Source organism: Oncorhynchus tshawytscha, linkage group LG08, assembly GCF_018296145.1.
Source record: "Oncorhynchus tshawytscha isolate Ot180627B linkage group LG08, Otsh_v2.0, whole genome shotgun sequence".
Taxonomy (NCBI): domain Eukaryota; kingdom Metazoa; phylum Chordata; class Actinopteri; order Salmoniformes; family Salmonidae; genus Oncorhynchus; species Oncorhynchus tshawytscha.
This window is the reverse complement of record NC_056436.1, coordinates 85,565,224-85,582,183: the sequence shown is the minus strand read 5'-3', so window position 1 is coordinate 85,582,183 and position 16,960 is coordinate 85,565,224. Positions and strand designations below refer to the sequence as shown.

The 16,960-nt window shown below is 44.0% G+C and overlaps 1 protein-coding gene across 2 annotated transcripts in view; it reads right to left on the bottom strand.

Annotated features, from left to right (window-relative positions):
• Positions 1–5,437: 5,437 nt before the first annotated feature.
• Positions 5,438–16,960, bottom strand: part of LOC112255863 (tetraspanin-17) — a 37,031-nt gene continuing 25,508 nt past the window's right edge. Inside the window, exons 7-9 of one of the 2 annotated variants that reach the window (XR_006083955.1) lie at positions 11,314–11,430; positions 9,628–9,772; positions 5,438–9,580 (exon numbers count right to left, since the gene is read on the bottom strand). Coding sequence is in view for 1 of the 2 variants with exons in the window: in XM_042326137.1 (XP_042182071.1) it covers positions 9,707–9,772; positions 11,314–11,430 (183 nt within the window). In the remaining variant the exon portion in view is untranslated. Of the gene's footprint in view, positions 9,773–11,313; positions 11,431–16,960 lie in introns of both variants that reach the window. The other variant, XM_042326137.1, reaches the window with a different exon arrangement.

Sequence of the window (16,960 nt, the reverse complement as noted above, 5' to 3'; positions counted from 1 at the left end):
ACCCTGTTACACCGAGGAACAAACAATAACGTTCATCTACTCAAATACATTACAAAAAAATACAAAAGATAAACTCTTGAGCCGAGCCTGAGGGAGAGAAGGGAGAAAACGATGTAGGAATGCATGGCGTACAGGTCAGGTCAGACATGTTAGGTGGGTATCCTCCAGCATGTTCATTTTTACTTCATTTCCCACACTTCCAAATGGTGTTCATTCTGGTCCAGATCTGTAATGACGCTGGAGAGAATGGCTGCCGTTTCATTTAGCTCTTAACCAACCGCGTGGTACTTTTCTTCGTTTTTTTCCCCCCACATTTTTTGTAACTTATTTTGTACAGAATGTTTCTGCTTACCGTTTCGTTTGACCGAAAAGAGCTTCGGGACAACAGAACAGCTATTTACTCACCTTGAATTGGACAAATCATTTTTCTTTACTGAGTCGGACGAGAGGGACTTACTCCAGACACCAGAACAGGCGTTCATCCCCGTCATTTGCAGGAGAAAGAGACGTAAAGAGATATCACGGGAGGAGATCGGGGTGACTAGTGAGGATCCGCCGGCGAGTGGCTAATCTGCCTTTTCCATCGGTCCTGTTGGCCAACGTACAATTGCTGGATAATAAATTGGACGAACTAAAAGCACGTATATCCTATCAACAGGAAATTAAAAACTGTAATATCTTATGTTTCACCGAGTCGTGGCTGAACGACGACATGAATAACATATAGCTGGCGGGTTATACACTGCCTCGGCAGGATAGAACAGCAGCCTCTGGTAAGACAAGGGTTGGCAGTCTATGTATATTTGTAAAACAGCTGGTGCACGATATCTAAGGAAGTCTCAAGGTTTTGCTCACCTGAGGTAGAGTATCTCATGATAAGCTTTAGACCACACTATCTAACTAGAGAGTTTTCATCTGTATTTTTCATAGCTGTCTACATACCACCACAGTCAGAGGCTTGCACTAAAACCGCACTCAATGAGCCGTGTACCGCCATAAGCAAACAGGAAAACGCTCATCCAGAGGCGGCGCTCCTAGTGTCCGGGGACTTTAATGCAGAGAAACTTACAGTTGAAGTTGTAAGATCACATAAATTTAGGTTGGAGACATTAAAACTCATTTTTCAACCACGCCACAAATGTCTTGTTAACAAACTATCGTTTTGGCAAGTCGGTTAGGACATCTACTTTGTGCATGACCCCAGTCATTTGACCAACAATTGTTTGTAGACAGATTATTTCACATATCTGTATCACAAATCCAGTGGGTCAGAAGTTTACATACACTAAGTTGACTGTGCTTTTAAACAGCTTGGAAGGAAAATTCTAGAAAATTATGTCATGGCTTTAGAAGCTTCTGATAGACTAATTGACATAATGTGAGTCAATTGGAGGTATACCTGTCATGGCTTTAGAAGCTTCTGACGTAATTTGAGTCAATTGACGGTGTACCTGTTGATGTATTTCAAGGCCTACCTTCAAACTCAGTGCCTCTTTGCTTGACATCATGGGAAAATCAAAAGAAATCAGCCAAGACCTTAGAAAAACAATTGTAGATCTTCACAAGTCTGGTTCATCCTTGGGAGCAATTTCCAAACGCCTGAAGGTACCACGTGCATCTGTACAAACAATAGTAAGCAAATATAAACACCATGGGACCACGCAGCTGTCATACTGCTCAGGAAAGAGACGCATTCTGTCTCCTAGAGATCAAAGTGCTTTGGTGCGAAAAGTGCAAATCAATCCCAGAACAACAGCAAAGGACCTTGTGAAGATGCTGGAGGAAACAGGTACAAAATAATCTACAGCCACAGTAAAATAAGTCCTATATCGACATACTGTAACCCGAAAGTCCACTCAGCAAAGAAAAAGCCAGACTACGGTTTACAACTGCATATGGGGACAAAGATCGTACTTTTTGGAGAAATGTCCTCTGGCCTGATGAAACAAAAATAGAACTGTTTGGCCATAATGACCATTGTTATGTTCTGAGGAAAAAGGAGGACCCTAGACCCACTCTAATTTGCATACCGCCTCAACAGATCCACAGATGATGCAATCTCTTTTGCTCTCCACACTGCCCTTTCACACCGGGACAAAAGGAACACCTATGTGAGAATGTTATTCATTGACTACAGTTCAACGTTCAACACCATAGAGCCCTCAACACTCATTACTAAGCTAAGGACCCTGGGACTAAACACCTCCCTCTGCAACTGGATCCTGGACTTCCTGACGGGCCGCCCCCAGGTGGTGAGGGTAGGTAACAATACATCCGCCGCGCTGATCCTCAACATGGGGGCCGCTAAGGGGTGAGTGCTCAATCCCCTCCTGTACTCCCTGTTCACTCATGACTGCACGGCCAGGCACGACTCCAACACCATCATTAAGTTTGCCGATGACACAACAGTTGTAGGCCTGATCACCGACAACGACGAGACAGCCTATAAGGAGGTCAGAAACCTGACCGTGTGGTGCCAGGATAACAACCTCTCCCTCAACGTGATCAAGATAGATGATTGTGGAAACAGGAAAAGGAGGACCGAGAACACCCCAATTCTCATCGATGGGGCTGTAGTGGAGCAGGTTGAGAGCTTCAAGTTCCTTGGCGTCCACATCACCAACAAACTAACATGGTCCAAACACACCAAGACAGTTGTGAAGAGGGCATGACAAAACCTATTCCCCCTCCGGAGACTGAAAAGATTTGTCATGGGTCCTCAGATCCTCAAAAAGTTCTACAGCTGCACCATCGAGAGCATCCTGACGGGTTGCATCACTGTCTCGTAAGGCAACTGCTCGGCCACCAACCGCAAGGCACTACAGATTGTAGTGCGTACGGCCCAGTACATCACTGGGGCCAAGCTTCATGCCATCCAGGAACTATTTTTTTGTATTTTTCTTAAAACTGCATTGTTGGTTTAGGGCTTTATGTAAGCATTTCACTGTAAGCTCTACACCGGTTGTATTCGGCGTATGTATGCCACAGGGCAGTGATTGGGGACACTGCCCTGTGTCGGGTGCCGTCTTTCGGATGGGACGTTAAAACGGGTGTCCTGACTCTCTGAGGTCATTAAAGAACCCATGGCACTTATAAGAGTAGGGGTGTTAACCAGAGTGTCCTGGCTAAATTCCCAATCTGGTCACCTAATAATCCCCAGTTTATAATTGGCTCATTCATCCCCCTCCTCTCCCCTGTAACTATTCCCCAGGTCGTTGCTGCAAATGTGTTCTCAGTCAACTTACCTGGTAAAATAACAGATACATTTTACATTTTTTATAAATAAATCTCTGTAGTTGTTTTTTTTCTTAAACCTCAAACTCCTCTTTAATAAAGCATTTTCACACAAACAAACCTACGTGAACAAACAAAGACTGTCTGTCAAAAACATTGTTTATATTTCCGCCTTGGCTTAATTTAAAGATCCCTTAGAAACTTCTCTATAGAGGCTTTTCTGTTGGATGTGTGCAAAACACAATGTAACCTCCAAAGACAACCACCCCACAGGTTTCTATTGGGTAGTCTTTGGAGGTCCTATTTGGTAGTCTTTGGAGGTTCTATTTGGTAGTTTTTGGAGGTTCTATTTGGTAGTTTTTGGAGGTTCTATTTGGTAGTCTTTGGAGGTCCTATTGGGTAGTCTTTGGAGGTCCTATTGGGTAGTCTTTGGAGGTCCTATTTGGTAGTCTTTGGAGGTTCTATTTGGTAGTTTTTGGAGGTCCTATTTGGTAGTCTTTGGAGGTTCTATTTGGTAGTTTTTGGAGGTTCTATTTGGTAGTCTTTGGAGGTCCTATTGGGTAGTCTTTGGAGGTCCTACTGGGTAGTCTTTGGAGGTCCTATTGGGTAGTCTTTGGAGGTCCTATTTGGTAGTCTTTGGAGGTTCTATTTGGTAGTTTTTGGAGGTTCTATTTGGTAGTTTTTGGAGGTCCTATTTGGTAGTCTTTGGAGGTTCTATTTGGTAGTCTTTGGAGGTCCTACTGGGTAGTCTTTGGAGGTCCTATTGGGTAGTCTTTGGAGGTCCTATTTGGTATTCTTTGGAGGTTCTATTTGGTAGTTTTTGGAGGTCCTATTTGGTAGTCTTTGGAGGTTCTATTTGGTAGTCTTTGGAGGTTCTATTTGGTAGTCTTTGGAGGTCCTATTTGGTAGTCTTTGGAGGTCCTATTTGGTAGTCTTTGGAGGTCCTATTTGGAAACAGCTAAACACACCCTGTCACAGAATTTAATCCATCAACCTGGTCATTTCACCAAGTGTCATCTTTTCACAGTTTAACCTTGTAAAACCCTTTACTAACATCAGCCTCCACATCCTGATTCAGGAACACTTTCACCTGATCAGATTACATGACTGGGGAAGGGAGGACATGGTCCTAGATCAGCACTCCTACTCAAGAGACCTGACGCATACAGTACAACAGATGAGTAGAGATATTCTTTACGAGTGTCACCCTCTAGTGGCACAGCTATGACATTTCATTTCAAATAAACCAACCGTCTGGTTAAGACGACCTAGCCTTTCTCTCTTCAAACCAATAAACAGAGAGACAGACAGACATACTGTACATGCAGACAGACAGACATTTTGTTGACGCATCTAAACTAGCAATTGGAGGCCTGATGTTTTTCATAAGTCCTTTTTATTTAATCTGAAAAATAAGTATATTTGTAACACAATGGTACAGTGTAACAGACCGTGTCCCCCTATCGAAAGGCATCTAACTCGTTTTCAGGATCTCTGTTCAGCAATACTATCCTTTAAGACGTTAACGTAATGACAATCAAAACATCGCTAAAATAAAATGAATCAATTTTAGAGGTTTGTAAGGACTAATATCATGTTTATTTTTTATTTATTTACATTCCAGCTGTATTAATAACAAAATGGAATTCAAGAAATTGAGAGAAATAACATTTTCAAAATTTCTATTAAAAAAATATTTTTTTTAAAACAAATGCTACAATAAGAATGTTACATCTTCAAAATAATAATAAGAGAAATATAATTTGGAATCATTATTAAAAGGGGAATGGCTATGACAGGCATGGTACTGTCACTGTGGTGGTACATATTACATAACACCATTTCAAGATCAGGACAAACTTGTCAAAACATTTTGACCAAATGAACCTTAAAAATCACCATACTGTAGTGTAGCTTGTCATCAGAATAGAAACTATGCTACGTCCTCAGACAGTAGAAATAACCCTATAAAATCACCTGTATGTTGTAACTTAAGGACCTACTGTCTTCCTGTCATGACTCTCTTATAAGTTTTAACAAACAGTTGAGATTCTCTACACCTCTCAGCGTCTTTCTGACGGGCCATGGAACAAATCCAACCACTAGCTTTTTAAAAAGGACACCTCTCTAAAAATGAGGTAGACTCTGGAAATGTACAAGCTATGTGGGGAACGTAAAGAAAATATCTTAAAAGGCTTTGAGATAAAATACAAAGAACCGTTTTTTATTTTTTTAAACCCCCACCGAACAGGTTAGATAATAACAGTAAGCAACCACAGACATACTTTTCATTTTATAAAACAGAGAAATACTTCAGTCATGTTCTGTGAAACACCCGACACCAGTATAAATGCACATGTATGATGTGAACCTAAAACACAGAGACAATGTTGTCTCTCTATAATAGATCAGTATTATCAATGAGAGGATTGTAGCTTACAGCAGGAACTCGGGTAGACCTATAGTACAGCCCCACCTAGGTACAGACGTGCTTTGAAATCTAGCAAATCATTCACGAAGCAATGTGGCAAGGTAAAAAATATATATATATATATATATATTTTGCAGATTCCTTTTTTTCCTGAGATGACAATGCACATACACAGGAAGTAACAAAGGAAGTACACTGGAAGTAAAACAGGAACAGGAAGTAAAAGGAAGAAAACCAAGCACCTGAAAATGGAATGAAACTATTTGATTTCATGTACAAAATACAAAATAATGCTAAAGTTTGTAATGATGTAACATAACAGATCTTAGGTTTATTTTTTTCACATTTCTTATTTTCACATCAGATTTGTGTTCATTGCACTGCTAAAGGGTAGTGATGACATGTTAGGGTGAAATGCATTGGAACAGGTCTAAGTAACAGATGGTAACAGACAGGGTGAATCTCAATCTTCCCTTTGGAACTCCTCCTTCAATGTGTTTTGACTGGAGAAGGAGGCAAGGAGAGCATATGGAAGGAATCAAGGAAATACAATTGAGATTCATCCATAGGTATACATTCATGATTATGCAGGAGGCTCTGGAATGATGCCATCTATCTTAGGGAGGGAAGGGTGTGCCCGAAATAGCACCCTATTCCCTATATAGTGCACTACTTTTGACTAGAGGCTCCACATGGCTCCAGACAGATGCCAAGGCCCACTAAGGTTTCTTCTCCACCAAGAGTCTGGATTCTCCTCCTCCTCTGACTTATTAAATGCAAACACATTCAAACCATTCTGATTGGACCAAGAAACCGATGGGTTGGACCAGAGTTGGCCTACACGAATAATAAATCACTGAATTTTTGACATCAGTACAAACGACTCGTGCAAGTTCACACTGTTGTGTGGAGCGATCAATAGAGCAGCGGAATTCAATTAAGGAGGAGTGGTCAGGCAAACTGTAATATTGAATAGTATGATTTTGGGACACAAACCTAGGAGAAAATATGAAACATCACAAGGTATCATGTTGTAAGGCCATCACGATCAAAAGGACAAAACAAAACAAAACAAATTCAACAACCTATGGCTGGTAACCCCCCCCACACATTTTTTTTTTTTTTTTTTTAAACTAAAGCATAATTTAAATGAAATGAAAGGCCCAGCGTAGTAAAATAGCCTGTTTTGGTGGGTTGGCATTTTGGCCTGCCTGGTGACCAAGAAAGAGTTCCGAACCTCTCTGCCAATAACAGCTAGTTTTCGGTTTTCCTCTCCCCACTCAGACAGTCCTAGCAAAATTCTTGCTTGAGAAATTGCTCTTTACTAAGAAGCATTTAAAAAAAATATATTTAAAAAAAAAAAAAAAAATTTAAACAATTTTAATGAAAAACAAAATCACAGTAAGGTATTTCATTTATACCCTGAACTTATTTGACAATAGCTGAATTAGACCTTTAAAACAAACATCTAATTCTAATGTCAGAATAATCTTTTTTTTTTTTTTTGCATAAAAACCTAGCCTGACACACTAACTGGTTTCTCTCCTATTCAGGCAAACCATTGTTCAAGGCTACTTGACGAACGACAGTAAAGCGGTCGTCGCAAACACCCAGAGCCCATGCTGCTGAACTACAGCGTTAAAGAGCTCTGACACACAGGGTAGTAAAGCCCATGCTGCTGAACAACAGCATTAAAGAGCTCTGACACACAGGGTAGTACATGGTAATACAGCTAAGAACCAAGCCTGTTACTACAACAGCAGCCCAACCAGGAAGGATTCCCCCAAGAGGAGTAACACTACAGCTCCTACACATAGGCCTTGTACACACCACAGGAAGAGCGAGACAGTGGTAAGGTATATCTAAGGGACCTTAACGAGTGGAGCAATAACTGTGTACAATAGCTGACATTTTGGAGAGCGGCCAGACAGAAGCTGCAGGGAATATATTCATGCCAGACATAATTTAAAATCCCCAAATCCCAATAAATACAATTCAATTCAAACCATATACTGCTACAAATCTGATAATTAAAATGTACTGGTATGCTGAAAGTGTAAACTCTGTATTGACAAGGAAATAACGCAAGTAAAAAAATTAAAAAACATGAATATGGCACAAGATCAGAATAATAATATGGATTTCATTTCACCATGGAAGCTTTAGACCTGGTTACAAATAACATACTAATAGATTTGAAAAACCCAAATTCCCAGAAATCCTGGTTGCGGAAGAGTTCCTAGAAATCAGGAAGGAATAAACAGGAAATACGGAATCCTTAAAACCAGGATTTCTGGGAAACATGGGAAATGTACCAGAAAGTCTACTTACTCATATCAATCCTCTAAGATACAATGATGAAGCAGCCTTCATGTTATATTGTGAAAATGTGTTACTATTTATACATGAAGATATTAAACAAGTATTTGTTATTCTATACAAACTAGTTAAAAAAAACAGTCCAACTAAGACAGATAGACAACAAACACACCAACACACCAAAAAACTAAGAGAGGAGAAAAGTAAAAATCCAGACAGACCAGACAAATCAGACAGATCAGAATAACAACTAGGGTGTCAGGTAATTCAAGCTTCCAAAAAGGTAGTGGTGGGAGTCCAGAAGAGAGACAGAATAAACACGTACAAACATCGCCTCGACGTCAGTATAACGTAGATTTAACGTTAGTATAAGGTTAAAGGTTAGATCAAGTAAAAGCCTACTATCCCCATGTGCTTCAGGGATGCCAGGAGAGAAAAATCCTCTCCGTATATGTCTGTCTGTTTGATTAAACTCAAAACATCGACAGACAAAAGAAAATAAAAAAATGTTTATGTTAAAACATGCTGTTCAACAAACAGCTGGTTAAAGACATGCATCCGTAGCAAGGCCTTGCTAACTCCAGACTTGCCATCTTGTGACTTTTCTGGATTTTACCCTAACATGAAGAGAGCTTAATGTCTTTCAGTGGTCATAGGATAACGGGAAAAAATGCCATCCTGTCAGCCAGCCGGTAGGTCAGTCAGCAGCCCACTCTATACTGTACAGGAGTCAGAAAGGCTTCACAAGTGGGATAGGAGGTATCCAACAAGCAGCCCTGGGCCTTTCTGAAGGGCTGTTTTGAAATCCTAGTGGAAGTAGGGTTGAAAGTGACACCAGGTAAAATAGACGGACGGGCAGGTCCAGAGGTAAACATCTCTTTGTGTTTTCACCTCTTAGCCTGGCAAGTCCAGAGGTAAACAGCTCTTTGTGTTTTCACCTCTCAGCCTGGCAGGTCCAGAGGTAAACAGCTCTTTGTGTTTTCACCTCTCAGCCTGGCAGGTCCAGGGGTAAACAGCTCTTTGTGTTTTCACCTCTCAGCCTGGCAGGTCCAGAGGTAAACAGCTCTTTGTGTTTTCACCTCTCAGCCTGGCAGGTCCAGAGGTAAACAGCTCTTTGTGTTTTCACCTCTCAGCCTGGCAGGTCCAGAGGTAAACAGCTCTTTGTGTTTTCACCTCTCAGCCTGGCAGGTCCAGAGGTAAACAGCTCTTTGTGTTTTCACCTCTCAGCCTGGCAGGTCCAGAGGTAAACAGCTCTTTGTGTTTTCACCTCTCAGCCTGGCAGGTCCAGGGGTAAACAGCTCTTTGTGTTTTCACCTCTCAGCCTGGCAGGTCCAGAGGTAAACAGCTCTTTGTGTTTTCACCTCTCAGCCTGGCAGGTCCAGAGGTAAACAGCTCTTTGTGTTTTCACCTCTCAGCCTGGCAGGTCCAGAGGTAAACAGCTCTTTGTGTTTTCACCTCTCAGCCTGGCAGGTCCAGGGGTAAACAGCTCTTTGTGTTTTCACCTCTCAGCCTGGCAGGTCCAGAGGTAAACAGCTCTTTGTGTTTTCACCTCTCAGCCTGGCAGGTCCAGAGGTAAACAGCTCTTTGTGTTTTCCCCTCCTAGCCTGGCAGGTCCAGAGGTAAACAGCTCTTTGTGTTTTCACCTCTTAGCGGTCAGTGGGAGGTGAGCTGGATGTTGGGGGTCAAAGGTCAGAGTACTCCCTCCCCCTCAGGATCCTGGCGTCACCAGTTGGCCTTCACGGCCTTGACGTCACTCACCAGGTTCTGAGCCAGGCAGATCCCAAATATCTAAACAGGAAATGACATCACAGGTTAGCTCTGACATAAAGCTAACTGACATCTGAAGCATAGGTTCTCTGATTTGGAATGACACTCAAGGAGAAGGATGTAATCATGATTCTCGCCAGCAGATGGCAGTCTAAACAGTCTAAACTCCAAGCAGGGTTTCCGTTAGGAAAATGTGGTGCAGGACAACATGACCGGGAAGAATTTAATTTAACGGCCATTTGAGAAATTTACCAGACCGATTTGCATTGGGTGCATAACCCATTAGGACGTCCAACCACAGTGCCAGAAAAATCTCATTTAGATTATGGTAATTGCTCTTAAGAGAATATGCAAATTATGCAGTGAAGCAGCCCAATAAAACGTCATTTTCAAACATTTGCCAAAATGATATTCGAGGGAAAACAGCATTCTAAACAGCACACCTGATAGAGGTTCCATATGTGACAGAGATGGAAATCTCTGAGGCAGCAACTAGGACGGGTTGTTGCCAGGCAGCAACTAGGACGGGTTGTTGCCAGGCAGCAACTAGGACGGGTTGTTGCCAGGCAGCAACTAAGACGGGTTGTTACCAGGCAGCAACTAGGACGGGTTGTTACCAGGCAGCAACTAGGTTACCAGGCAGCAACTAGGACGGGTTATTACCAGGCAGCAACTAGGACGGGTTGTTGCCAGGCAGCAACTAGGACGGGTTATTACCAGGCAGCAACTAGGACGGGTTGTTGCCAGGCAGCAACTAGGACGGGTTGTTGCCAGGCAGCAACTAGGACGGGTTATTACCAGGCAGCAACTAGGACGGGTTGTTACCAGGCAACAACTAGGACGGGTTGTTACCAGGCAACAACTAGGACGGGTTGTTACCAGGCAACAACTAGGACGGGTTGTTAATATGACCAGGATTGTGCCTTTGGCTCCTGGACGACGAAAGAAAGTTGGTATGAAAACCAATAGAACAGGAGAAAATGGCAGAGCGGTGGATCCAATAGGGAAGTAAATGGAAATACATCGGCCAAAATGATATCATTACTACTGTCTATACAGAAAGAAACGAAATCATTCACAACACTTCCCCAAAAATAAATCCAGGATCATCATTGTTTAAAATAAATAGCTGTGGATTGTTTCAAATCACAAGCTCATAGACGTCTCCCTATTGGTCAGCACACGTGTGCTGTCAACAAATAAGATACAAGATAACTAACAAAAATACACACAGGACAATTTAATTCCAATAAATTATGCATATTAACCTATAGACTAATAAGCATGATGGTCAAATATATTTCCATCGACTGGCATTTCCATCAAACTATAAAAAGCATTATTTGGGGATTTATTTTGTTGGGTCATTTTGGCCGGCAGCAGTTTTATTTATCTGCTTTTCATATAATTTTTGGGGGACAAAAGTCGGTAATTGCCGGCTAACGGAAACCCTGACTTCCAGCCATGATGGTGACTGTAAATGCAGACATGATCTGATTCACACAAAAGCTGACTCTTTAAATAAACATTTGTTAAATAATGTGTCTGGGGGTCCTCCTTACCTGTAAAAGTGCAATGCCCACAAAGATCCCAGCTACAATGATCAGGTTGTCCTGAAGCCACCTCTCAAACTGGCCCACACAACCCTTGGTGTGGATGTACTTCTGCTGGTCCAACTCCTGAGAGGAGAAATTGGATACATGTTTTAAATACAGTGTTTCTCCAACCAACAATTTGGAGAAAAAACTTTTTTTTTTTAAACATTGAGTTAGCCAAACCAGACCAAACCGAGCCAAACCAGACCAAACCGAGCCAAACCAAACCAAACCGAGCCAAACCAAACCAGACCACTGACTACGACTCATAGAACACAAAGGAGAACAAATACCAGATGACTCCCAAATGGCACCCTGTTTCCCATGGGACCTAGTTGAAAGAAGTGCACTATAAAAGGGAATAGGGTGCCATTTAGTTACTGGTTTCTCCTTTTCATTAGTGGTTAGAGTGTAGAGGCGGCAGGTAGCCTAGTGGTTAGAGTGTAGGGGTGGCAGGTAGCCTAGTGGTTAGAGTGTAGGGGCGGCAGGTAGCCTAGTGGTTAGAGTGTAGGGGCGGCAGGTAGCCTAGTGGTTAGAGTGTAGGGGCAGGTAGCCTAGTGGTTAGAGTGTAGGGGCGGCAGGTAGCCTAGTGGTTAGAGTGTAGGGGCAGCAGGTAGCCTAGTGGTTAGAGTGTAGGGGCAGTAGGTAGCCTAGTGGTTAGAGTGTAGGGGCAGCAGGTAGCCTAGTGGTTAGAGTGTAGGGGCGGCAGGTAGCCTAGTGGTTAGAGTGTAGGGGCAGCAGGTAGCCTAGTGGTTAGAGTGTTGGGGTGGCAGGTAGCCTAGTGGATAGAGTGTTGGGGTGGCAGGTAGCCTAGTGGTTAGAGTGCCTGGGTTAGAGTGGCAGGTAGCCTAGTGGTTAGAGTGTTGGGGTGGCAGGTAGCCTAGTGGTTAGAGGTAGCCTAGTGGTAGGGTGGCAGGTAGCCTAGTGGTTAGAGTGTAGGGGCGGCAGGAAGCCTAGTGGTTAGAGTGTTGGGGTGGCAGGTAGCCTAGTGGTTAGAGTGTAGGGGTGGCAGGTAGCCTAGTGGTTAGAGTGTAGGGTCGGCAGGTAGCCTGGTGGTTAGAGTGTAGGGGTGGCAGGTAGCCTAGTGGTTAGAGCATTGGGCCAGTAACCAAAAGGTTACTAGATCAAATCCCGAGCTGACAAGGTAAAAAATCTGTTGTTCTGCCGTTGAACAAGGCAGTTAACCCACTGTTCCTAGGACGTCATTGTAAATAAGAATTTGTTCTTAACTGACTTGCCTAGTTAAATAAAAGGTAAAAAAAAAAAAAAAAATTAAAAAGCATCCATTTTGTTTAAATGTATGTTACTGTTGTCCCCGGGAGGCGCAGTGGTCTGTGCCACCAGCGATTCTGGGTTCGAGCCCAGGCTCTGCCGCAACCGGGAGGCTCATATCAGCACATGACAGAGTAAAGATATATGCTTAATTTGTCCTTTGGCTTTACGCCGTAACGAGAGAAGTAACGTAGCCTAAAGTAGCCTCATGAAAACAGGCCTTTTAACCAGATGAAATCATGACATGAGCATATGATTCTAATTAGAGAGAGTCCAGACAGACTACTTTAGGAAACCTTGTGAATGGACAAATAGGCCTATATAAGAGAACCAGCAAACTCACACAGGTCCAGTCAATAAAGTCATCAGTGTATGTCAGACACAATAACAAAATATTTATCTATTCTAAAAAACGTATTAAAAAAAACAACAACCTAGGCCTACCTTTCCGAAAGTAGGCTCTAAGATAATGAATTGACAAGGAAAGTATGAAGAGGAGCGAGACAGCTATGCCATAGTATGAAATTGACAATCATTAAAGTATAAACAAAAATGTCCATAGCCTATTCCGTATCTTATTATACCATACCAGGTTGGAGAGGATTGGCGCATTGTTCATTTGACAAGCTGTTTAGCTGCTGGAACGTCTAGCTGTTTAGCTGCTGGAACGTCTAGCGGTTTAGCTGCTGGAACAACTAGCTGTTTAGCTGCTGGAACGTCTAGCGGTTTAGCTGCTGGAACGTCTAGCTGTTTAGCTGCTGGAATATCTAGCTGTTTAGCTGCTGGAACAACTGCTGTTTAGCTGCTGGAACGTCTAGCGGTTTACAACTAGCTGTTTGGAGCTGCTGGAACTAGCTGTTTATCTGCTGGAACGCGCTGTTTAGCTGCTGGAACAACTAGCTGTTTAGCTGCTGGAACATCTAGCGGTTTAGCTGCTGGAACAACTTTAGCTGTTTAGCTGCTGGAAAACATCTAGCTGTTTAGCTGCTGGAACATCTAGCGGTTTAGCTGCTGGAACATCTAGCGGTTTAGCTGCTGGAAAACATCTAGCGGTTTAGCTGCTGGAAAACATCTAGCGGTTTAGCTGCTGGAACATCTAGCGGTTTAGCTGCTGGATCATCTAGCGGTTTAGCTGCTGGAAAACATCTAGCTTTTTTGCTGCTGGAACATCTAGTGGTTTATCTGCTGGAACAACTAGCTGCTGGAACATCTAGCGGTTTAGCTGCTGGAACATCTAGCGGTTTAGCTGCTGGAACATCTAGCGGTTTAGCTGCTGGAACATCTAGCGGTTTAGCTGCTGGAACATCTAGCGGTTTAGCTGCTGGAGCATCTAGTGGTTTAGCTGCTGGAGCATCTAGCTGCTGGAACATCTAGTGGTTAATGCTGCTGGAGCATCAAACGACAGTTGGAAACAGGAGGAAATGTTGACAGTTTAAAATCAAGAGACTAACTTAGATAATTTAGCTATTTGAATTAGAATCTAAGGAACTATTTTAAGTATAAACAAAATATTATGGTGAGACACAAAACTATCTTCATACTTCCATACCGCTAGTCACAGTCACTCACTTTTTGTAACAAAGCGCAGCAAGTCTAAGCCCGGCCCGGCACAAATCAATTGAGGTCAGACTCCCTCGAGTCATATGTGTGTGTCTTATTTTTTTCATCAAACATTTCGCTTAAAGCATCAGACGGCTGTGTCTATATATGGAAAAAGAACATACGACTCTCGGTCGACCATGATTTTGGTTGGTCGGGGACAGCCCTAGTGTGTGTACACTGTGGATGAAGCTGTGTGTGTTTACACTGTGGATGAAGCTGTGTGTGTGTGTGTACACTTTGGATGAAGCTGTGTGTGTGTGTGTGTGTGTGTGTGTGTGTGTGTGTGAGTGTACACTGTGGATGAAGCTGTGTGTGTGTGTACACTGTGGATGAAGCTGTGTGTGTGTGTACACTGTGGATGAAGCTGTGTGTGTGTGTACACTTTGGATGAAGCTGTGTGAGTGTGTGTACACTTTGGATGAAGCTGTGTGAGTGTACACTGTGGATGAAGCTGTGTGTGTGTGTGTGTGTACACTGTGGATGAAGCTGTGTGTGTGTGTACACTGTGGATGAAGCTGTGTGTGTGTGTACACTGTGGATGAAGCTGTGTGTGTGTGTACACTGTGGATGAAGCTGTGTGTGTGTGTACACTGTGGATGAAGCTGTGTGTGTACACTGTGGATGACGCTGTGTGTGTACACTGTGGATGAAGCTGTGTGTGTACACTGTGGATGACGCTGTGTGTGTACACTGTGGATGAAGCTGTGTGTGTACACTGTGGATGAAGCTGTGTGTGTACACTGTGGATGACGCTGTGTGTGTACACTGTGGATGACGCTGTGTGTGTACACTGTGGATGACGCTGTGTGTGTACACTGTGGATGAAGCTGTGCATTTTGTTCCGTTTCCATATAAAAGTCTACTGAAGGTCCTGTTCAGCTCCAATGACAAAGAGGGTCTGACCCACAAAGCTTGTCTTTTTCTCTCAACAGAGACACTCAACTCCACCAAGGATACCCTTGTTCCAAAGCTAAAACCTGGAAACCAACTCTCCACCAATGGGAGGTAACGGAATACCTGGCCGTCCAATGAAATGTTTCCGATGGTGACAGTGAACTTCCCCTAGAGCAATTTCCATTTCAGTTTGTGTTTTCTTTCTTGATCTCTGCTATTCTCTTCCTCTCTCTCTCCCCCCTCCCACCCCCGAAACACTACACAAACAAAGTACAGCTCACAGCTTGTTTCAATAGATTTTCATAGCAAAGCCTACAAGCCTGTACAGCCTACAAGCCTTGGAAAGCTATCAAAGGGGGGGGGCTACGCTACATAACAGTACGCAGAGCAACAGTATGCAGGGCAACAGTACGCAGGGCAACAGTACGCAGGGCAACAGTACGCAGGGCAACAGTACGCAGGGCAACAGTACGCAGGGCAACAGTACGCAGGGCAACAGTACGCAGGGCAACAGTACGCAGGGCAACAGTACGCAGGGCAACAGTACGCAGGGCAACAGTACGCAGGGCAACAGTACGCAGGGCAACAGTACGCAGGGCAACAGTACGCAGGGCAACAGTACGCAGGGCAACAGTACGCATAGCAACAGTGCTCTGGTGGAGAGCTGTATGAGTGCACACACCCACACCCCCACACACAGGAGGGAGGCATAACCCACTGAATCCCCAATTATAGAGTGTAGTGCTGTGATGCTTCCCAGGGCTATAACTGGAGACTAATCAGCACTGTTAGAGAAACACCCTGTTATTAAGGAAGAGAGGACAGAGGAGAGGAGCCTGAACACTAGCTAGCTAGGAAGAGAGGAGCGCTAGCTAGCTAGGAAGAGAGATGAGGACAGAGGAGAGGAGCCTGAACGCTAGCTAGCTAGGAAGAGAGGAGGACAGGGGAGAGGAGCCTGAACACTAGCTAGATAGGAAGAGATGAGGACAGAGGAGAGGAGCCTGAACGCTATCTAGCTAGGAAGAGAGGAGGAGAGAGGAGCCTGAACGCTAGCTAGCTAGGAAGCGAGGAGGACAGAGGAGAGGAGCCTGAATGCTAGCTAGCTAGGGAGAGATGAGGACAGGAGAGGAGCCTGAACGCTAGCTAGCTAGGAAGAGACGAGGACAGAGGAGAGGAGCCTGAATGCTAGCTAGCTAGGAAGAGATGAGGACAGGAGAGGAGCCTGAATGCTAGCTAGCTAGGAAGAGATGAGGACAGGAGAGGAGCCTGAACGCTAGCTAGCTAGGAAGAGAGGAGCGCTAGCTAGCTAGGAAGAGAGATGAGGACAGAGGAGAGGGGGCTGAACACTAGCTAGCTAGGAAGAGTTGAGGACAGGAGAGGAGCCTGAACGCTAGCTAGGAAGAGATGAGGACAGAGGAGAAGAGCCTGAACGCTAGCTAGCTAGGAAGAGAGGAGCGCTAGCTAGCTAGGAAGAGAGATGAGGACAGAGGAGAGGAGCCTGAACGCTAGCTAGCTAGGAAGAGAGGAGGACAGGGGAGAGGAGCCTGAACACTAGCTAGATAGGAAGAGATGAGGACAGAGGAGAGGAGCCTGAACACTAGCTAGCTAGGAAGAGAGGAGGACAGAGGAGAGGAGCCTGAACGCTAGCTAGTTAGGAAGAGATGAGGACAGAGGAGAGGAGCCTGAACGCTATCTAGCTAGGAAGAGAGGAGGAGAGAGGAGCCTGAACGCTAGCTAGCTAGGAAGCGAGGAGGACAGAGGAGAGGAGCCTGAATGCTAGCTAGCTAGGAAGAGAGGAGGACAGAGGAGAGGAGCCTGAATGCTAGCTAGCTAGGAAGAGATGAGG